Raw genomic sequence first — 23,093 nt, 5'->3', positions numbered from 1 at the left:
GACTTTGGATTTACACTGGTGTGCCTGAGAGAAAAATCTGGCCCTGAATCTGTCAATTACACCCACATTTAACAAATCAGAAAATCAGCAGATTAACAACATGGACTGTCTTCCAAATTTGAAGAAAACAGCACCTTTCTGCAATTCCTGGCTTTGACAACAATTTTGCTTAAGGTGTGAATGGATTTCACAGACACTTTCAAACAAGATGGGAAGGGGGAATTAAAAAATCTGGAGGAGATGTTTTGTTTATTAATTCTTTTCACCTACCAATCTAATTAACAATAATAGTACATTGAACTGGTAACAAGATTATTTCAAGGTATAATTCCTATTTTATTCTTTTGGGATGGATCCAATTCCTATGAAAGCCAATAGCAAAACACTCCAATCCCTATGCTACTTTTTCCTCTATATTCACCTTGCAGTATCACCAGCCCTCATTCTTCATCTCCAGCATCACCAGCCCCTCTTAGGTATCCTCTGCTCCTTTTCCCTTTTTTGTGCCTGCTCTCTCCACTTGTTGCTGATCCTCTTCCCATTTCCCCATTCCCTCTTGTGTGTTCCCCCCAGTCTCTGCATTCCTGCTTCTTATTCTAGAGATTAGTAAGGCCCAGCTCTGAGAAGCTGCCCTTGCCTTACTTTGATTTACCCATCCTGGCTCTTCAATTGCAAATTACGCCAATTTAGATCTTTGGGAGTCTAAGTGCTAGGGAGTTTGTTAATGTAAGGAAATCTAATGTTACACTTTACCTCTGAATTTGGCCATCTCTCCCATATGCACCATCATGGCAGACACAATCAGCCGAGATGCTTTGGCTGACAAGCTCTACGTTTAAACATCTGGAGATTAGAAGCGGGGTATTCTCTGTGGAAGGTTCTAGGATCTGAAATTCACTCCCTCCATTGATCTGATAGAACTTGAGCCTATTAACCATCAGGTCATGATATAAGGCTTATCATTTATTTCCAGGCTTTTGCCAGAAGGGCTGACTGTGAAGAATGAATTTGATTTTAATAGATTTTTAAGACTAGGCGAGAATGCATTATGATCATCTACTCTGACTTTCTGCTTTGTACAGCCCATAGAATTTCACCCAGTGATTCCTAAAGTAGAAGGAATTGTTTCTTTCCTATTATGTCTAATTTGGTGGGGGGAAATCTATTTGATTGTACTTGTGCTATACTGTGTGATTCCTAAATTATGACTGTGCACTCAAAATATCTGGTGGGCACATTTTAGAAATCTAAATATAACAATAAATTAAACACATTATTTATGGTAACAGACAAGGAAAAACTAATGTTGAAAAGGAGATATCTATCTATCCTTTTCTTCATTTGTTTTGTTTCCCCGTGTGTGTGTGTGTGAACACACACAAATATAAAATGTGTGTGTAAACAGATATAGATACCTCCTTTTCCATGTGTGCAGGGTCAAGATTTATATGTCTAGCCAGAGAAATGCAGAGTGCCTCCAATCTCCATTCAGCCAAATACTGAAATCCTAACGCAGGTTTTACTCAGTCTTCACTCAAGGATATTTATATAAATAAACCATTTGTGGTACATATATGAACATTACACAAAATATGACAGACATTATTAGAAGTGAATCAGGAAAGTTGGGCTTTTCTAAGGTCTAGTCTACCCTACAGAGTTAGGTCAATGCAAGACAGCTTACATTGACCTAACTATGGAAGTGTCTACACTTAATTTCACTCCTGCTGACGTAACTGCCCTGCTATGCCGACTTAACTCCACCTCCATGAGTGGTGTACAGTCAAGGTCAATATAGTTAGGGCAACGCAGTGTCAGTGTAGACACTGCATTGCTTATGTTGATTGTTATTAGCTTTCAGGAGCTATCCCACAATGCCTGACACTGACAGTACAATTGATACAAGTGCTCCCGTTGAGGATGTGCACCGCTGACATCAGGAGCAAACTGCAGACATGCACAAGCAATGTGATTATTGTGGTGACTGTACGCCGACTTATGTTAAGTCAACTTAATTTTGTAGTGTAGGCATGGCCTAAGTCTGAGCCAACTTTCTACCGAGCTGCTGTTCCAGAAATGAAACACTGTTGTGTTTTCACTAAGGGCTACTTTTCAAGGGAGTTTAAAGAAGAAAACAAATAAAACCTAAAAAGGGCACGTAACAATTTCCCTGTGCAGGATATAAAATCCCAGCAAAATAAAAAGATAAAACACATTAGCTAATGCAAAAAGTATATGCTTTTAAACCAAACTAAGGAATACAATCATAAAAATGTACGACTTGAAAGGACCTTGACAGGTCATTTGGTCCTGTCCCCTGCATTGAAGCAGGACAAAGTACTACCCTGACAGGTGTTTGTCTAACCTGTTCTTAAAAACCTCCAACGATAGAGACTCCCCAGCCTACCTAAGTAATTTATTCCTGTGCTGAACTACCCTTACATTTAGGAAGTTTTTCCTAATGTCTAACCTAAACCTCCGTTGCTGCAATTTAAGCCCATCGCTTCTTGTCCTGTCCTCAGTGGTTACAAAGAACAATTTATCACCCTCCTCTTTATAACAATTTTTACATACTTGAAAATTTATGTCCCCTCTCAGTCTTCTCTTCCATAGACTAAACAAACTCAGTTTCTCCCTCGTAGGTCACGTTTTTTCATAGATATTAAGGTCAGAAGGGACCATTATGATCATCTAGTCCGACCTCCTGCACAACGCAGGCCACAGAATCTCACCCACCCACTCCTGCAAAAAACCTCTCACGTATGTCTGAGCTATTGAAGTCCACAAATCATGGTTTAAAGACTTCAAGGAGCAGAGAATCCTCCAGCAAATGACCCGTGCCCCATGCTACAGAGGAAGGCAAAAAACCTCCAGGGCCTCTTCCAATCTGCCCTGGAGGAAAATTCCTTCCCAACCCCAAATATGGCGATCAGCTAAACCCTGAGCATATGGGCAAGATTCACCAGCCAGATACTCAGGAAAGAATTCTCTGTAGTAACTCAGATCCCACCCCGTCTAGCATCCCATCACAGGCCACTGGGCCTATTTACCATTAATATTTAAAGATCAACTAATTGCCAAAATCATGTTATCCCATCATACCATCTCCTCCATAAACTTATTGAGTTTAAACTTGAAGCCAGATAGGTCTTTTGCCCCCATTGCTTCCCTTGGAAGGCTGTTCCAGAACTTTACTCCTCTGATGGTTAGAAACCTTCGTCTAATTTCAAGTCTAAACTTCCCGATGGCCAGTTTATATCCATTTGCTCGTGTCCACATTGGTACTGAGCTTAAATAATTCCTCTCCCTCTCCGGTATTTATCCCTCTGATATATTTATAGAGAGCAATCATATCTCCCCTCAACCCTCTTTTAGTTAGGCTAAACAAGCCAAGCTCCTTGAGTCTCCTTTCATAAGACAGGTTTTCCATTCCTCGGATCATCCTAGTAGCCCTTCTCTGTATCTGTTCCAATTTGAATTCATCCTTCTTAAACATGGGAGACCAGAACTGCACACAGTATTCCAGGTGAGGTCTCACCAGTGCCTTGTATAACGGTACTAAAACCTCCTTATCTCCACTGGAAATACCTCGCCTGATGCATCCCAAGACCGCATTAGCTTTTTTCACGGCCATATCACATTGGCAGCTCATAGTTATCCTCTGGTCAACCAATACTCCAAGGTCCTTCTCCTCCTCCGTTATTTCTAATTTATGCGTCCCCAGCTTATAACTAAAATTCTTGTTATTAATCCCTAAATGCATGACCTTACACTTCTCACTATTAAATTTCATCCTATTACTATTACTCCAGTTTACAAGGTCATCCAAATCTTCCTGTATGATATCCCGGTCTCTCTCTAAATTGGCAATACCTCCCAGCTTTATATCATCCACAAACTTTATTAGCACACTCCCACTTTTTGTGCGGAGGTCAGTAATAAAAAGATTAAATAAGACTGGTCCCAAAACCGATCCCTGAGGAACTCCACTGGTAACCTCCCTCCAGCCTGACAGTTCACCTTTCAGTAGGACCCGCTGTAGTCTCCCTGTTAACCAATTCCTTATCCACCTTTCAATTTTCATATTGATCCCCATCTTTTCCAATTTAACTAATAATTCCCCATGTGGAACAGTATCAAACGCCTTACTGAAATCTAGGTAAATTAGATCCACTGCATTTTCTAGGCCTTTAATCATTTTTGTTGCTCTCTTCTAGGTTTTCTTCAATTTAGCTACATCTTTCCTGAAGTGTGGTGCTCAAAACTGGACACAATACACCAGCTGATGTCTTGTCAGTGCTGAGTATAGGGGGGAGAATTACTCCTCATGTCTTGCATGCAACACTCCTGCTAATACATCCCTGAACGATGTTTGCTTTTTTTGCAACAGTTTAACATTGTTGATTCGTATTTAGTTCGTGATCCACTATAACCCCCAGACCCATTTCTGCAGTCCTTCTTCCTAGGCAGTCATTTCCCATTTGGTATTTGTGCAGTTGATATTCCTTCCTAAGTGGAGTAGTTTGCATTTGTCCTTATTGAATTTCATCATTAAATTCAGACCATGTCTTCAGTTTGTCAAAACCATATTGCATACTAATCCTGTCCTCTAAAGCACTTACAACCCCTTCTAGCTTAATATCAATCACAAATGTTATGAGTGTACTCTCTATGCCATTATCCAAATCATTGGTGAAGAAAATGAACAGAACCAGACTCAGGACAGATCTCTGTGAGATCCCGCTCAATATGGCCTTCCAGCTTGATTGTGAACAATTGATAACTATTCTCTGAATATGGTTTTCCAGTCAGTTGTGCACCCACCTTATAGTAGGTTCATCTTGGCTATATTTCTCTAGTTTGTTTATGAGAAGGTTACGTGAGACAGTACCAAAAGCCTTACTAAAGTCAAGATATAACACATCTACTGCTTCCCCCGCATCCACAAGTCTTGTTACCCTGTCAAAGAAGGATATTAGGTTGGTTTCGCATAATTTGTTCTTGACAAATCCATATTAACTGTTGCTTATTACCTTATTTTCTTCTAGGTGCTTGCAAACTGATTGTTTTATTTGCTCGATGATCTTTCTGGGTACTGAAATTAAGCTGACTAGTCTATAATTTCCTGGATTGTCCTTATTTCCCCTTTTTTAGATGGGTACTATATTTGCCCTTTTCCAATTCTCTGGTATTTCTCCCCTCTTCCTCGGATATACTCCTCTATCATTTTATCAAAAGTTAATGGGGGACTTACTCATAATTTGCAGAAGGGACTACTCTTTGAAGAGTTATGCTTCCATTTCAGTAGCTGCAGTTCTTTTGAAATGTTAGAATACAGGTTTACTCACCAAATCGCTTTCTTGTCCACCAGTGTGGTTCTTTAATTGCTGAGAATCTAACGTCTGGGTGTAACCTGAGCCTGTCATAAAGATCAGTTGTTCCACATTTTGGCTGGCCTATTATGTAGAAATGAGGAAGACAGCGCAGCCGATAGTGCTTATCCTTATAATGATACAAGTGGTTCCAAAATACTTTTCTGAGGTAATCAAATATGGTCCGAAAACGCTTTGAATACAGTGCATATGAGTTTGTTGTGTAAGGATCTGTGGTAGTATTGCCTCTATATTCTTCATACCAACAAGGATTCTTGCTATTTGGAAGGAATTTATTAGGAATTACTGAAAACATCTGCAACATAAAGAACAGTAATTTCAGTCAAGGCAGCAGCAAAGTTTATAATCACACTTTCTTATTTAACACAATTAGTGAACACAATGCAACCACTATCATCATAATCTTTCTATTTTTTTTTTTTTTTTGGCAATTGCACTGTAGAGATAAACCTCTCCTGCTGACCGAACTGGAGCCAGATCCTGCACAGCTGCACGAGGTGGAGAGAGGGTGCAGAGCTAGATGGAGAAAGGAGAATATTCATACACTCATTCGTTTTAAGGCCAGAAGGGACAACTATGATCATCTAGTTTGACTTCCTGCATAACATAAGCCATAGAATTTCACTCACTAATTCCTACAGTGGAGGAATACTTCCTCCTGAATCCATAAGTGAATGTGATAAATCCCAGTAATTTATGGTGAAAGTACTGCACTTAATCAAGAGTCATACAATGCCTCTCACAGCTCCCCCGGAGAATATGCATCCCCGAACCACACCTATGACTGCTGGCACTTTTAGAGTCCAGCCCAATTCCTGTCGAAGACAATGGAAAGGCTCCCAGTGACATCAGTGGGGATTGGCTTAGGTCCTAAAGAAACAACTGAGTCCAGAAATATTTGAGAATAAAACTGAACAGATTTTCCATTGTATTGTATCACTTAATACCAGAAGTTTTGTTTTTGTTGTTTTTTTTTGGGGGGGGGGGGGTGAGGTGGGGGGGTCGCTGGGGGCGTTAATGAAGGAAAAGATTGAGGACAAAATCAATGTAGTAAAAAACCGTCTTCTGCTGTCAGCTCTATCAGGTCTAACCAGAGGCACTGTATGATTCTTTCTTAAGTGCTGTACTTTGATGACAAATTGAGCGCTTCCAGCCTCCATTCAGCCAAATCCTGAAATCCTAACTCAAGTTTTACTCAGCCTTCACTCAGGGATAAATCCCATTTCTGATTTTACTGAAAGACTTCCCAATTTAGCCCATTGACTCCAATGGCAGCTGAGATGCTCGGCCTTCTCAGGATCAGGCCTTATCTTTATGCTGCGAGCTCAGCTAAACTCTGTGGAGCCTGCTGGACTCTGTAGTACTGCTTAATTTATGGAATCCTTAAAATAAGCTTGCAAAGAATAATCATTAGGAACACTGATTTAGCCAAAGATAAAATAATCAGATCAAATTAACTTCCAGTTTTTAATTCTGAAATACAAGATTTGCATGAGTGATTGGAATACCAATTACTAGATTTCTGGGAAAGTACACTAGCATTCAGTTATTAAGGGAGGCTGTTTTTTATTTTATCAGTTAAATGTTTTGGCACATCTGACTAACTCCTCTGAATTATTTTGAATAAAATGACAAGGAATAAGTTCAATGTAATTATACTACTCTTGCAAGATTGTCAGACTTCTTGTCTCAGATGTTCAGATCATTTATATAATCCATCTGTTTTGCCTGTGGCTCAAATACAAATACATACATACATACATACATACATGCATGCATGCATACACACACACACACACAGAGACATGTGCATGGAATAACAGCAAATTATTGACTAAGGTGAAGATGCAAATTTACAAGACTTGTGTGCGGTCATCCCTGTTTTATGGTTCAGTAACATGGACTACACATGCTAGGCACATAGGGAAACTGAATAGTTTCCACATGAGATGCCTGCACAAGGTCCCGAAAATAAAGTGTGAGGACAAAATACCAAACACAGAGGTGCTGGAGCATGCAGACTGACACACTTAGAAACCACTATCCAGAAGAAGAGGTTGCAATGGCTTGGTCATGTCAAGAGAATGGGAGAAGACTCTATCCTCAAGAATATTTTGTATGCTGAGATTCGAGCCAGCTCTAGAAAGTGGGGTCACCCTTTATGTGTTACGACGATGTGTGCAAAAATGACATGAAGTTGTTCAGCATCAATGTAGAAAGCTGGGAGGAGCGCACAGAATCCCAGTGCAGAATGTCTGGCACTGGACACAGCTCAACATGAAGCAGCTTTGATCTAGAGGTTGGAAGCAAAGCAAGAAAGAAGAAAGCAGCATGCTGTAATCTTGGACTACAACTCAGACAACACATGAAACTGTGAAATTTGTAACAATCTGTGTTGCTCTCGTTTTGGGCTTGTCAGCCATAAGCGGATTCATCAGGCACTTGATTAGACTGCTTATGCATATACCATGGTCCAGTGATTTGACAATTGCATATTATAAATATACAGATGTATCTATCTATCTATCTGTAGAGACAAGTCTGCAGCAGTTGGTGTTCCAGATCCTCAGCTGGCATAAAGTGGCATATCGACTTCAATTGAGCTATACTGTTTTACCTCATCTGAGGATCCAGCCCAGAATACTTGAAATAAACAAACAAAAAAAAACATACATCAGTTTCAGGGGGAGTTTAGTTTATACTTACATGCAGTTCTTGTTTCTTCAGGTCTTCTAAATCTGGACGTTGTCTGTTTATAAACTCAATCTTTGAAGTAATAGTGTCAATAATTAATTTAATGCTTGGATAATCCTTTACATATGAAATATTAATTTTAGAAGGCTGGTAATGGTCTTTCATTTCACTAAGGCTTTCATTGTCCATTAAGTTTGGATTGCCAGTAAAAGCTCCATAATGGAATGGCGAAGGTATTAGCAATAGGCCATGTTTGGCTCCAGTCAGTATGTATGATGCCATCACTAAAGTCATTATTATCAACCCAAATATCAAGCTGCATAGCTTCCCTTTCCTCAAGCAAAAAAATCCATTCCAGCTTTCATTATGATCAGTCCTTACTTCCAAAACTGCAAACAAGTTCATCTGCTTACTATCCACATACAAAGGAATTATATTTTCTTGTTTGCACACAGGACACTTCTGGTTATTATGATTAGACCCACGGCATCTGAAACAGTGTTTGTGCAAGTCATTTGGTAATAACTGTATGCAACAATTAATGCAATGCCTCATATTAGTACCGTTAAACTGCTATATTAATGAGCCATGAATAGCCAGAAAATATTTCTGATGCATACAAATTATTTTTTGAAAACTTGAAATAATTTAATTCCTTGCATTATTATATATGTAGTAATTCAAAAAGCCAGGTTCAAACCAAAACACCTAAAATATGCTGAAATTAATATACTGCCTCAGTCACAAATGAAAAAAATACAAATAAAGGTACTGTGGACATGTTTCATAAAGATTTGGCTCCTTAAGGGAAATCTAGTAAAATAAAAAGCAACCACAAGTCTTGCTCAAGTTTTTCCCATTGAACAAAATGAGATGGAAGAAACTTCACTATATAGTGTGAAAGTACACAAAAAATAAAAAGACCTCATTGTCCTCTGATGTATTTAGGAGTAAGCAATATATGTAGCCCAGACAGAAGGTGCCTTGGAAAGTCCCATATGCTCTCAAAAAAGGTAGGTTCCAAAATGGAGTGCTGCTTCTGAAAGTTTCATCTACATAAAGGTAGCTTCAAAGATCTGTGTTGCATAACCTAAAATAAAACAAAACAAAAAATATATATGGATATATGCCAATGGATAAGCCATTACATTAATCAGCTGCAATACAAGTACGATCTATAACTTGCAAACAAATTCTTAGTTAATTTAGCAACTTTAATTGAAATTTATCTTCTACTTAAAAACAAAAAAGTATAGTTACAAAACTTAAACACACTGAAAATTTGGAAACTCAGCTAAAAGTTTCCAATGAACTATCACTCTCTTTAACCCGTAATTAGACTCAGATTGAGAGCCCTTTGCTCACTCTCTTGATCTGTTACTCGTGTTCAAGTTGCACCATTGTCTTCAATAATTGCTCACCATTGTAAATAAACAGTTTATAATCTGGCCCTTTCTTTGGAGACCTCTTCAATTGAATACATGAAGGCCCTTAGGCATCACAAACCAAAGTGTTAGGGCACTTAAGTTACCTAGAAAATCATAGGAACAACACTGTGATCCACAAACCTAGGCTCCCTATACGATGAATGGGAAGAGACAAGTGCCTTAGAATATGATTCACAAAAGAGAGCATGGTAGAGGGCTCCTTACCTAAACCAGCCAATGGGAGATGCTGATGTGCTAAGGCCCACCCCTTTCTCAGAGATAAGCACCTAAATCCAGGCTGCAGGGAGGTGCCTACCTCTAATAGCTATCCACGAATGGGAACCCCTCTCCTAGCTTAGGTGCCTATATCATTTCTTGTAGGAACCAGTTAGGTGCCTGACTCACTCCATGTGAAACAGCCAGAGCCACAGACAGTAGTGGTTTTTCATAGAGTCATAGATTCCAAGGCCAGAAGGGACCACTGTGGTCATCAACGCTAACCTCTTGTATAACACACGCCATAGAATTTCCCCCAAAATAATTCCTACAGCATATCATTTAGAAAAACATTCAATCTTGATTTACAAGATGTCAGTGACAGAGAATCCACATGACTCTTGGTAAATTGTTCCAATGGTTATTCTCACTGGTAAAAAAGTATGCCTTATTTCCAGTCTGAATTTGGCTAGCTTCAACTTTCCACCATTGGATCATGCTAAACCTTTCTCTGCCAGAATGAAGAGCCCCTTATCAAATATTTGTTTCCCAGGTAGGAACCTATAAGGTTAATCCAATTACACCTTAACCTTCTCTTTGGTAAAATAAACAGACTGAGTTCCTTGAGTTTAACAGTATACGGCAAATTTTCTAACCCTTTTTATCTTCCTGTGGTTTTCCTCTGAACCCTGTCCAATTTATCAACATCCTTTTCTAATTGTAAACACCAGACCTGGAACAGTATTCCAGCGGGATTTACATCAGGGCCATCATGTCAGTGGTGACGACTTAATAACTTTTAGCGCAGTGGTTAGGGCACTCACCTGGGAAGTGGGAACCCCAGGTTCAATTCCCCCTTGCCTGGCAGAGGGGAGAAAAGATTTGAACATGGGTCTCCCACCTCTCAGCAGAAGGCTCTGATGTCTGAGACTCCAGGATATTCTCGTGGGGCTTCCCTCAGTCTGTCCTTTTGAATCTGCTTGACTGTACAATAATACTTCAGTCACTGGGCGACACACACACACACAAATAAAATGACTCTATAGCCCAGTGGTTAGGGCAGGGGTGGCCAACCTGAGCTTGAGAAGGAGCCAGAATTTACCAATGTGCATTGCCAAAGAGCTACAGTAACATATCAACAGCCCCCCGTCAGCTTCCCCCCCCCCACTCTAGCACCGCCGATCAGCACCTAACCCACCATCCCTGCGCCTCCCGCCTGCTGCGATCAGCAGTTTTGTGGTATACAGGAGGAGCAATGGCATGGCAGACTCAGGGGAAGGGGAAGGGGCCTTTGGGGAAGGAGAAAGAGCCGCATGCGGCTCCAGAGCCACAGGTTGGCCACCCCTGGGGTAGGGCATCTACCTGGGGGGCAGGAAACCCTGGGTCAAGTCCCTCTGTTCCAAACACTCTTCATTTATCCACTGTGGAACAGCTTCAACAGGACCATAATGAGGGACTTAGGCACCCAAAAAACAGAACTTATTTGCCTAAATCTGGGTTTAGGCACTAAGTAGCATCCTGGATTCCACCCCTTCTGCTCAGTGTTCAAGAGTCTAATATGTGAATACCCAACCCTCTTCCTGTTCATGGAAACTGCCTCTATTATATTCCCAGATCAGAGACAGCATCAAACAAAAAGCAAACTCACACAACTTGCACAAGCCCCTTTGCTGCTCAGTCCTTTCACAGGGCACCCACTGCAACCAGAGCTGTCGCCTTTGACCTCCTCAGCAGACTGTCAATCCTTGAAGGAACAGAGCAGAGGTAAATCTAACCCTGATATTCCCTTATGAGTGCTACAAATCCATTTAACCAGAGGGGAGGGGTAATAGAAGCAGTGGCTCAAAAGGTTGGAAAGGGGCGTTTCTGACAGTTTCTTTCAACACTGCAGGGCCTTTTAAAGACAGAGTGGAGTGTCCAGTTGAGTGAAGGTTGTGGATGTGCTGACAGTCAAGAGCAAGACCTCAAGATAGGAGCTCTGGTAGTTGGACTGGGTAGCTCTGGGATGTTGTGGGGGGGCTACAGATGACCCATGATGCACAGAAAAAGCATTGAGAAACTTACCATTAGCAGTCAGTTTACATTTTGGAAAGGCACTTTTGCAATGAAATGGTTAGGAATGTTCTGTTTCTTCAATAAAAATATATATTAGCAGTGTCATTTGATAGCTAAGGCCCCAGCAAAAGCACTTAAGCATGTGCATATCTTTAAGTATGGGAGTAGTCCCACTGAAGTCATAGTAGATGGAGTTCCTTTGATCAGGGTAAAGGCTGGATACAGTACCTCATGCAAAGACTTCCAAGCACTGAAGTCTTCAATGGCACTACTCACAAGCTTAAGTTTACAGGTGCTTAAGTGTTTATCTAGATTGGGGCCTAAATCATTGTCATTTAAATACTTCACCATACAGGTGCTCATGTAAAATCAGGGAGCAAAGTCATTAATAACTTCTTTATTTAAAAGCAGTTTTGTTTCAAATTACCTTACTACAGGAAGAATTCAGAGCAGAGAAATCAGAAGTGATAAATCCAAGCATTAGCTTCCCAAAAAGAGTTACATTCTTTTAACTAAGGCCAGAAACTTAATTTTTTAGTATCTTAACTCAAAATCAGATATGCTGATTTGCTTCAAATCTTTTATTTTATTTATTCATTTAGTTATTATCTTCTTTTAAGTTTCCACATATTCAGGAAAAAAAATTAATTTGATTTGTTTTGTTTTCGACAAAGCTAGGAGGGCAGGGTGTCCAACAGAGAGCTTTTGGGGTAACAAACAAAATATACTAGCCTCTGGTATATTTAATATCTAATAATCCTTTGGTTTGGGCAAAGTAAGCCAGAAAAGCTTTTAAAATAATTTTGAAAAAAAAAAAACCAACACTACAGTGAATGTAAAGTGAGAGGGATAGCAAAATGATGAAGGAAGCCAAGGAGGAAAACAGCTGGGATGCATTGTTATCAGTGGGTAATATTTAATTTTGTTTTTAATATACCAGTAAACTGTGTAAACGTCTCTGTTGAGGGGGATCTTATTGAAGTCTCTCCCTTTCCCACAGTCTTCAGAAAAAAAGATAATAAGAATCAAATACCAATAAGTTAGAACTCAGTACAAAGCCTACTGAAGACATTGGAAAGACTCCCATTGATTTCATTGGGCTTTGGGTCAGGACACTATGCAGTGGAGATGTGGACACTGAAAGAGTTACCACTCTGTAGCATGAAACAATACCAAAATTACAGTTCTGATTAAATGTATTTTGACATACAGCATGAAGCCAATTACGGCTTCACCGCTCCTTAAAGAGCTGAAGATTAAAAGCTACTTAAATACTCAGTCTCCCTGCAAAGTGATACCATGACAAGAATGTGCACAACCTGAGTATATACAGTACTCCAAAGTAATCCGATGCTGGGCAAGAACAAAGATGCCTACTTCCAGAGGGTGAATATGCTTGGTCTGTGTTCTATGAAGTGTTCTATGAACACTTGGTCTTGCTAAGTGTTCTATGAAGCTGAATACAAAGTAACAATTGAAGACCTAATACCTCTTTACAAATCTCTGCTATTGAAGTATTTCTCCCTTGAGCCACTGTCACCATTGTCAGACAGGGGAATAACGTGACTCACTTAAATAAAAACATTGCACACTTAAGTAGGCAAAATGTGATTGATGAAGGAGAAATAGTTGAATCTGTGACAGTGCTTAAAAAGCATATTTCCTATACAGGAGTCTCAAAAAGAATTACACATCAAGAGCCAAATGGCCTAAATAGGGAGCAGTGAGGTCCATCCTGTCCCATAGCGAGCTTTGGGGGAAGGGATTGTCCTCATTTAGGAGGGTGCAACCTGCTCCCCAACATGTGGCTGGCTTGGCCCACATGCTTTTATGGAGTGAGGTAGGCACATGATCCTTTCTCCTTGCTTACCATCAGGTTCTGTAGGCTTCCAAGAGCACATCAAGGGCGTGCTCATTTTTTTTTCTCCACTTTCCCTGTGCCATCCACACAATGGCCTGCCACAAACTGGGCTTCAACAAGGTTGCCATTTAGAGCAGTGATTTAACTGGATTTTACAAAACATCAATTGTCCCCGATAGCTAGTCCCTGAACTCAGAAAGTGATAACAGCCTCTGTTCTCCTCCAAAGTTCCATAACCGTGTTTTCTCTAGTCCTCTGTCTCACAGGACTAGAAAGAACAGTACAGTATTAACAGATTACATTTACCACCTAAGCGAAGAGAGTAGCTTGGGAAACTGCAGTTCTCAATACACACACATACACACACACACACAGAAAATAATTCAGCTAAGCAAGTTAGATAAGGAGGAAGGGGCATATGAGATGGAAGTATTGAATGCCTTATGGTCCCGAAATACAAGCCAAAACATCCTTATCTTGGTCCCTGTTTTCTATTTCCTTCTTCTTCGCACATGTGAAAGGAGATGCCATTTACTCTGCATTGCTCTAGCACTTTCTAAGCCACATTGGATCGCCAATCATCATGCACCCTTCATACATAGTTTTTATTTCAAAATCAGACAGTTATGTTCCAAAATAGGAGCTGCAAGGAGAAAATGGAAACTAGAGGCTGAACCACAATGGTGGGTTGTGTTGGAGATGAGAACTTCCACAGAAATAAAAAAGCATTCTATTTTCTAGGCTTTGCGAGGGCAGCCTCAATATTAACCTGAGCAACAGAAGGATCATAAGCAAACCATTTATAAAAAATTGTCATTGAGAAACCCTGCAGGTTAGATAATTGAAAGTCCCTTCCGTGCAAGATCAATAAAGGGCATCCAGTTTCCCCATAATAATCATAGGAAATTATTGCAGATAAAAGCTGAGATAGCAGAGAAGAGAGAGCGTGAAGAGTTCAAGAGAACATTAACTTTAATCCGGCGGAGAGAGAGAGACACACACTAGGTAATTAAATGATTGTTTTAATACAATTAATCTATGGCCTTGACTAAGACAGAGAACCTTCTGCCAGCTTTTATGGTATCCCTAAAGGCTCAATACCATCTTCTGACTATTAAATGAAAATACATTTTTCAAGGAGCCTTAATCAAAATATGAAATAAAATAGATGTTTGGTTATTCATATTTAAGAAAAAATGATTCAATAATATCAGTATGGCATAGAAAATCTACTAACGAATTGCTATAATAAAAAGCAACATGTCATCCGCAAATAGGTCCAATTTACAAACAATGTCCCCAATACAGACATGCCTTGGTGAGCTCTGACTTCAACTACTGTGATGGTCTCCCTGCTTCCCAACTTGCCACGGTCCATCAATCCAAAACGCTGTTGCTATGATCATCTTCCTTGCCTGCTGCTGCTATCACTACCCTTCTCCTAACCCTTTATTAGTTTCTTTTACTACCAAGATCTCATCCTCATTTTAAAGGCCCTGTACAACTTTTTCTGCTTGACTTCCAAACATCTTTGTTCTCTCTTCTTCCTTCATTCTATCCAAGATTCCAGCCTAATTCATCCTTTTGTTTCCTTTTCTCACTATTGCCTTCCTCCATGCTAACCATTATGACTAGGAATCACTTCCTCTGCTGACACACCAAGGAACCACCATTTCTTTCAAATCCCACCATAATACAATTTTCCCACAAAGCTTATTACTGTTAATCCACGAAGGAAAGAAGGGTCACAAAAAAAACTGCTATATTTTAAATCTATATAAATATATATGTGTACACACATTTATAAAGTGCACATTTTGCACCACTTTAAGATAAACCTACCTTCTGATCATCTAGTATATTATTTCTTATTACTGATGTGTCATAACGTACGAGTCCTGGCACTTAAAAATAACAGCTCCCTACCTTGAGGAATTTGCAATCTATCTAAAATATTCCACAGCAAGGAATGACAATACACAAAGGGTGGAGAAAAGGGTGAGAGAGGACATGGGTGAAAGAGCCTGAGATATACTTGCTTTCAAGTATGTTTCTTGAAAAATCTATTTTTGTTTCTGATTTTAAAAACCTGTATATATTTATCTTAAACAATACATATTGAAACTCAAAGCAGTGTCCAGAATGAAGTCTAAGGTGAAGGTCAGTGATGAAACTAAGTTCTGAAGAGGGTTATGTCAACACTGCAATGAAAGACCCATGGCAGCGAGTCTGAGAGACTGGCTCAACTAACTTGGACTTGTGGGGCTCCACCTGCGGGGCTAAAAACAGCAGTGAAGATGTCTGGGCTCAGGCTAGAGCCAAGGCTCTGAAACGCAGTGAGGGAGGTGGGTCTCAGAGCCCAGCATCCAGCCCGAGACTGAACATCTAGACTGCTGTTTTTAGCTCTGCAGCCGCAGGCCCAAATCAGTTGATCTGGACTATAAGACTCACTTCCACCTGTTTTTTATTGCAGTATAGACATACACTCTGATGCTGCATGTTACGCAGGGTTAGGAGGAGGTGTTTCAGGCATAGGAGCAACATACGAAAACAATAATTAACAGGCGCTTTGAAACCCCAAACCCCATAATATAAGAACTAGGGGCCACCAAATGAAATTAATGGGCAGCAGGTTTAAAACAAATAAAAGGAATTCTTCTTCACACAGCACACAGTCAACTTGTGGAACTCCTTGCCTGAGGAGGTTGTGAAGGCTAGGACTATACAGGGTTTAAAAGAGAACTAGATAAATTCATGGAGGTTAAGTCCATTAATGGCTATTAGCCAGGATGGGTAAAGAATGGTGTCCCTAGCCTCTGTTTGTTAGAGGGTGGAGATGGATGGCAGGAGAGAGATCACTTCATCATTACCTGTTAGGTTCACTCCCTCTGGGGTATCTGGCATTGGCCATTGTCAGCAGACAGGATACTGGGCTGGATGGACCTTTGGTCTGACCCAGTATGGCCATTCTTATGTTCTTATGTACAAAAACAATAATTAACAGGGGCTTTAAAACCCCAAACTCAGAATGATATTACAGATGAAAACATGCACCTTGGGATGAATAAATGATCAAAATAATACTAAATTGTGACTGAAGGGACAGCAGTGGTGTCCTGGGGTTGTGGGGGGAGGAGATAAGTTAATCATTCTAGTTAGATGAGATCAAGCCTATCTAGGTGTAGTCTGCACTTGGATGGTTGACTAGAGGATGAAAAAGATGGAGTTATTATAGGGTCTTCTGCTCTGGTCATTAATGTAATAAACTAATACTGCTACTAATGATACAACTACTCTACTATTTATAAGCATCATTGTCTTCTATTGTAGCAATAGCTATTTTTGCCGTTTAAAAAAATCCCTTAATCAGGGTACAGAGCAACTACTATAGAACAGCTCACTGTTTACAGAAGTAATCTCTCTCATATTACATATAAATAACCCAAATTCATAGCAACGTTGGCACTGCAGCAACCCAGGCAAGTACCAATTGCAGCCATATAACAATAGCCAGGAAGACAGTAACTAATGCAGGATCTGAAGTGAGGTGTGATTAAATACTTTTATAAGCTCCCCAAAGGAATTCTACAACTTCCAAATATGTCTCCCAGTTAACAGCAGTTGTGTATGGATAGCTCCTGCATCCAATCTAAGTAAGCAGATGAGAGGTCCAACTGGCCCAATACCCACAGGCTGGAAGAGAGGTATATGTTTTTCCAAAAATTCCATAATTAAATGGCCAGAGAACAAAATACAATGCAGGTTGGCCTGCTGCTCTTAATACCTTTGGAATTTGCTGTGATTCATTAGTGATGCCTTGCAGAGATCCAGTAAAATCTCCTCAAGATCTCGTTTCAAAAGAAAACTTAGGGTATTCATTCGCATTAAAACAAACATTTATACAATATCATGAATTTAAATGCTACTTCGAAAATATATATCCTACAACCCCTTATGAAAGTGTTTAACGTTACTGACATGAGTGGCTTCACTGACCAACAGAATTCTTCAGGTAAATAAAGTTAAACACATACAGAAGCATTTGAGAGATCAGATCCTTAGTGAAAGACATGTTTCCTGCCCAAAGGAACTTACAGTCTAAATCAAACAAATCAAAGATAAGACAAAGCATAACCATTTATGGAAGACACCATGAGGAGATATGATTAAAGGGAAAAAAAAGACGAAGAAAGCATTCCTGGAAGAAATTAGAGTTTTAATCCCTGTTCCAAACAGTGGTGTGGGTATGATTGTGATGGAAGGCTGAATGACTAGAAAGACCAAATCAGAGACTCAGCAGTATCATAGTATTATATATGATATATATACAAAATATACAAAATCAAGAAGTGTACTTTTGTAAACACATAACAAAAATCCACAAAACAAAGAAATATCCAAAAGAAAAACAGAAAGCCTTGACAGAAGCAGATTACAAAAAAAAATCAAAGCAAGAGATGACCAAGGCACAGAGAGTTTTATCAGCAGAGAAAGAGAGAAGGAGAGAGACGGTTCAAGGATTACACTAGGATTGTGACCCCAGGCTACGGGAAGGACAGTGGAGTAATCAACAGTTATAGAGAAGGGAGGCAAAGGGGAGGGTTCGGGACAAAAGAAGTTCAATTTTGGCAAGACTAAGTTTCAGATAGTGATGGGGCATCTGAGAGAAGATGTCGGAGAGCGAGTTTAGGAGATGCGAGACTGGGCAGAAGAGGAGAAGTCAAGGGTAAGCAAGGCAGATTTGGGAATCTTTAGTGATAGAATACAGGAGATTGAAGCAGATGGGGTCCCCAAGCATGAATGGAGAGAAAGAGAGAAGAGGAGGGACCCTGAAGGACACTAAAACATAAGAAGAAAAGGAGTACTTGTGGCACCTTAGAGACTAACCAATTTATTTGAGCATAAGCTTTCGTGAGCTACAGCTCACTTCATCGGATGCATACTGTGGAAAGTGTAGAAGATCTTTTTATACACACAAAGCATGGAGAGGGAGGAAGAAGAGCCACCAAAGGATACATAGATGGAGTGATCAACACTGGGATACAAATAACTATGTGGCATACAGCATGTCTCTTCCCTATACCATATCCATACTAGAGTTAACTCCTCTGATTTCAGGAATCCTAGATGTTAATGCAGTGTCAAGTGAATAGCTCTAATCTAGTTCCAGAACACTCTTCTTTAGGTCTTTTCCTTATATTCTCAGAAAGACCCCATGGTGTGCATTGCCTAAAAAGAAAGTTAATCAGATGTTATTTTCCAGTCCTTTGTTAAGAGGAGATTTAGAGACTTGTCTTTTGATGCCATTAACTGAACAGATTTATCTGAGCCACCATTATCTGACCACTCAAGTCCTATATGAGAGGTATTTGACTGATATTAATTCTCATTCTTTTTTAAAAAGAGCTGTCAAAACTATACTATCCAATGCAGGGTTTGTGGGTCTTAGAGAAAGTACAGAAGGCTTCCAAGTCCTATGGAATTAATGTCCCTATGTTACTAAAATTGACTAGAATTTATTGAACTCTTTTCAGGTGGAGAATCTTTTTACGCAACTCGGATATAAATATTATGAACTGGAGGAGAAATAGTGCTAACTGCCTCTTTGATGGCTGAGGAAAATGCTTTAATAGGAAGTTGAAATATGCCAAAAAAAAAAAAAAAACTATGCTAATACCACTGTAAGGTTGAGATTTAATCAAACAAGTAATGAAATTGAGAGTTGAAGGTTCCGTCAGCAACCATAACTGCCAATCTGTGCATATGCATTACAAAAGGGCCTTTTATTACATGATCAATTTGAAGATCCACCACTGGGCAACATAAAAGATTACTCAGCAAACAGAATAAAAATAAACTGATTTTTTTTATAACTGTTAGATGCCTTTTATATTATTACACATTTGTCATGTTCATGTAATGAAATACCCATCTGTAGTGCACACATAAAAGGGTGGAGGTAATTCCTAAATATAATTATCTCCTCTTTCCTTGCCAAACAAGGATCTCAAATTTAATTAAGTTCATACCACAATCTTTCACTACCCCATACAGAAAAAAAGTAGTCAAAACAAATGTTACAACTAATCTAGCAGCTCCATGTTATACAATAAGCCTTGGACTGTTTTCCTGATGTGACTTCATTATGTTTTCCTGCTACATATGGATGCCTTCCTTCAATATGTATCTTATATTCTGAGATCTAACATTTAGCACTTCCAGTACACAGCCCTGATCACAGATATACTTTCAGCTTTTACGTTTGCTATATTTCAGGAATGAAAGTAGGATATGACTTGAAGAAGGATGTGAATTTTAACCAGAAGAAAGACCATGAAACATTGGAGTTAGAAATAAACAATTTTGTGTATTTTTTTGTTTCTAAGTTCCCAGTTCTAAAACTTCAGCCAGAATATTACTTGATTTACGTAAGGAGCAATTTATTTGGCTATTCTTGAATAACAGCATGTAATTTCCTGCTGTTGAAATGAATGGTACATTATTTATGGCCATCCCCATACAGCGTTTGACAATTGTATATAAACATATACCAGTCTTAACCTAGTTCACCAGTCTTTGAGATTCAGCATCAAACTTTTGCAGTCCCCTGGGCCAGCAAGCGGTCCTCTTCATAAAATAAAGGAGGAGCTGAGACTCTAGACTGTAGGAAGCATGGATTGGGTATAAGGAATGATGCAGAGGAGCAGAAAGGGGAAAAAAAGAACTAGCTATTTTAAAGACATAACCCAGTCTCACAGAAGTCTACGTGAATTACTCCACTGATTTCGGTGGAAGGATCATGCTCCTGAAAACATCTGTTGGTAATGGGACAGTTTTCTCCAATTTCCCTTTCTACACTGCTTTCGCTGGCCTGTCATCCAGGGATGAATTGGGCAGAACAGGCAGCAGATACCAGAGAGACAAATGTGACAGGTAGTACTTATCTAAGGCAAGAAGCTAACAATGTATGGCAGATCTGCTGTGCCTAAGAACTTTGAGAGGAACATAGTAATGATCCTGGAACATCAACCAGCTTCTGCTCCAGAGCTATTTAATGTAACAAAAACTGGCCAAATCAGCAACATAAAACAAGTGAAATAGTCTATAATTCCCATTTTTTGTATTTTGGTATCTAGAAAGAAGATATTACAAGTTTCTATTTTTTAAAATTAAAAATCACAATAGCTCAAAGAATTTCCTCCCCCCCCCCCCCCCAATTTTTCCCCTCTTCCATAAATATAAAAGAAGCAGACTACAATAGATATATGGCTAATACAAATTGCTTTCATATGCTAATAACTAAATCACTCATCTATGTAATGGCAGGAGATAAAACAGATGGAGTAGTTCCCATTTTTCAAAACATGATAATATATTTCTTTTATTTTTCAGTTATCTGGTCTTAATATTTGATGTGTTATCTTTCATATAATTCTGTAAAATACAGATGTAACTGAAACTTATAAGACTTGCATTAGTCTCCTTGCCTGAACCCCACATTGTATACTGACTTCATTATTCTTAAGTAATTTCAACCTTCCTTAGTATCACATGAAAGCAGCATGCTTTTAACCTATTTTAAACATATTTAAAACATACCAAATTTATAGTTGGCCAAATCATCAACTGGCATAAATTAGGATAGCTCTTTTGATGTCAATGGAGCTACCTCACTTGACATCTCAGTGTCAGTCTAAATGACGATCTGGCCCCAAGACCTTTTAATAAGAAGAATCTCTTTTTGTGCATTTTAGGGCCATACACTCACCTGCCATGGAGAAGAGAACACACAAATATAAAATAAGCTAAAATCTAAATATGAAAGATAGAATTGAAGATGTCACATAGCACTCCACTTACAAACACCATGTAGCAGATCTTGTTTAAAATCCAGCCCCAACTCTGTGGCCAGAGATCCCATCAGCAGTGGAAACAATCTGGTGCTGCTGTGTAAGGGAGGCCTGGATTTGGATTGAGGATACACAGGGAGTGGGCAATCCAGCTGCAGTGGGTTCCTGCTACAGAGTTAGGGGCTTCACAGGACTACTCCAGCCACAGAACTTAAGTAGTCTCCATGGAATGGTTGAGAAAGGGCTCTGTGGACTTGGGAAAATGATGCCTTGTCCTTTCTCCCAGGATGCTGGGCTTCTGCATTAGGTTGAGGATTTGGCATTTGATATTGTTACTACAAGTGTTTGAAAAACGTGCTCTTTTCCAAGGAAAATTTTGATTTTTTTTTTTCAGGAAAAAAATGAAAATTGAAATATTTCCATATGGAAATACTGCCATGGTGCCTCATGCTCCCATTCTCCTCTAAAAGACAGGCTCTCTCACCAGACTATCTCCCATGATGTGCCATGGTCTCTGATTAAGGCGAGGTGAGATATCCCTGGCCATGGGTACATTATAGAAGATGCAGTCCAGCTGGGGTGTACTGCCCATGGAGGAGAATGGGGACATGAGGAAACCAAACTACACCTCCATGAGGCACCATGCCAAGTATATGAACAGAAATATTTAGGTTTTCAGGCTTTTGGTTTTTTGATGAAAAAAATCAAAATTTTCAACAGAAAGTTGATAGTTCCATGAAAAACTTCCTTGAGTCAAAAAACACTTTTGATGGACAATTTTTGACCAGACCCAGTTTTATTTTATTCCACAGCTGCATTTTCTAGGCATGATAGGCCTGATCCAACTGTCACTGAAACCAACAGAAAGTCTCCGACTGACATCAGTGGGAATTAGATTAGGCCCCTAACACCTTCGCCATACTTAGCCATCAGTATATCTTGTGTCAGATGAAACATTCCTGTTTCAGTCTGCTCAGTAGTTTCTATGGGAACAAATGGCCTCTAATATAATAAACCTAATGCCCTTCTTCAGGCCTAAAATAGGTTATTTTATCAATAGTTTTATAATTGTTTTAAGTGATCTGGACAAATGTTTTCAATACCTGCGTGCTTTCCATGACAAATCAGGAAGATATATGCAATTCTCAACTGGGGCTAGTGTTAACATTTGTTTTGTTGAAGTCTTAAAAGTAAAGCAAACTTAACATACTCCACTACAGCAACTCAAAAATGCACCTCTTTTTTATTAATATGTTACCCTCAAGATACTGTGAATTCAATGTTGTAAGTAGTTTATAAAAAAGCTGTGGGTAGCCTTAAGCGAAAAAGCTATCTACAGCTATATAAGGATAAACTCTCTATTAATGTGAAGGCAAAAAAGGAAATAAGTTGTTTTTCTTAATTGAGACCTTTATAACATTATCAATCCTTTATAAAAAAGAGTTGAATTTCAGTATCCAGGCAGAACATCAATAATAATATAATTCCACCTCCCACCCACTGCACTGCATTTCCAATTTACTGGATGCAACCTGGTTCAGGTTAGCAGCAACTTGCCTTGTCGTTGTCTGGTGATAATTCAATGGCATTTTTAAAA

The 23,093-nt window shown here is 39.3% G+C and overlaps 1 protein-coding gene across 9 annotated transcripts in view; it reads right to left on the bottom strand.

Annotated features, from left to right (window-relative positions):
- The window catches only part of CHST15 (carbohydrate sulfotransferase 15), a 109,612-nt gene that overhangs the window by 31,409 nt on the left and 55,110 nt on the right, over positions 1 to 23,093 (bottom strand). For 8 of the 9 annotated variants that reach the window (XM_043551076.1, XM_037904062.2, XM_007053057.4 and 5 more), the window contains 2 exons: positions 8,100 to 9,177; positions 5,349 to 5,688 (listed from right to left, as the gene is read on the bottom strand). In XM_043551076.1, coding sequence (XP_043407011.1) covers positions 5,349 to 5,688; positions 8,100 to 8,642 — 883 coding nt within the window. In that variant the 5' untranslated portion in view covers positions 8,643 to 9,177. Of the gene's footprint in view, positions 1 to 5,348; positions 5,689 to 8,099; positions 9,178 to 11,378; positions 11,402 to 23,093 lie in introns of those variants that run through there. The other variant, XM_043551072.1, reaches the window with a different exon arrangement.

Source organism: Chelonia mydas, chromosome 7 (genome assembly GCF_015237465.2).
Source record: "Chelonia mydas isolate rCheMyd1 chromosome 7, rCheMyd1.pri.v2, whole genome shotgun sequence".
In the NCBI taxonomy this organism is placed as follows: Eukaryota; Metazoa; Chordata; order Testudines; family Cheloniidae; genus Chelonia; species Chelonia mydas.
The sequence above is the reverse complement of the archived record's forward strand: the minus strand, read 5'-3'. Positions and strand labels throughout refer to the sequence as shown.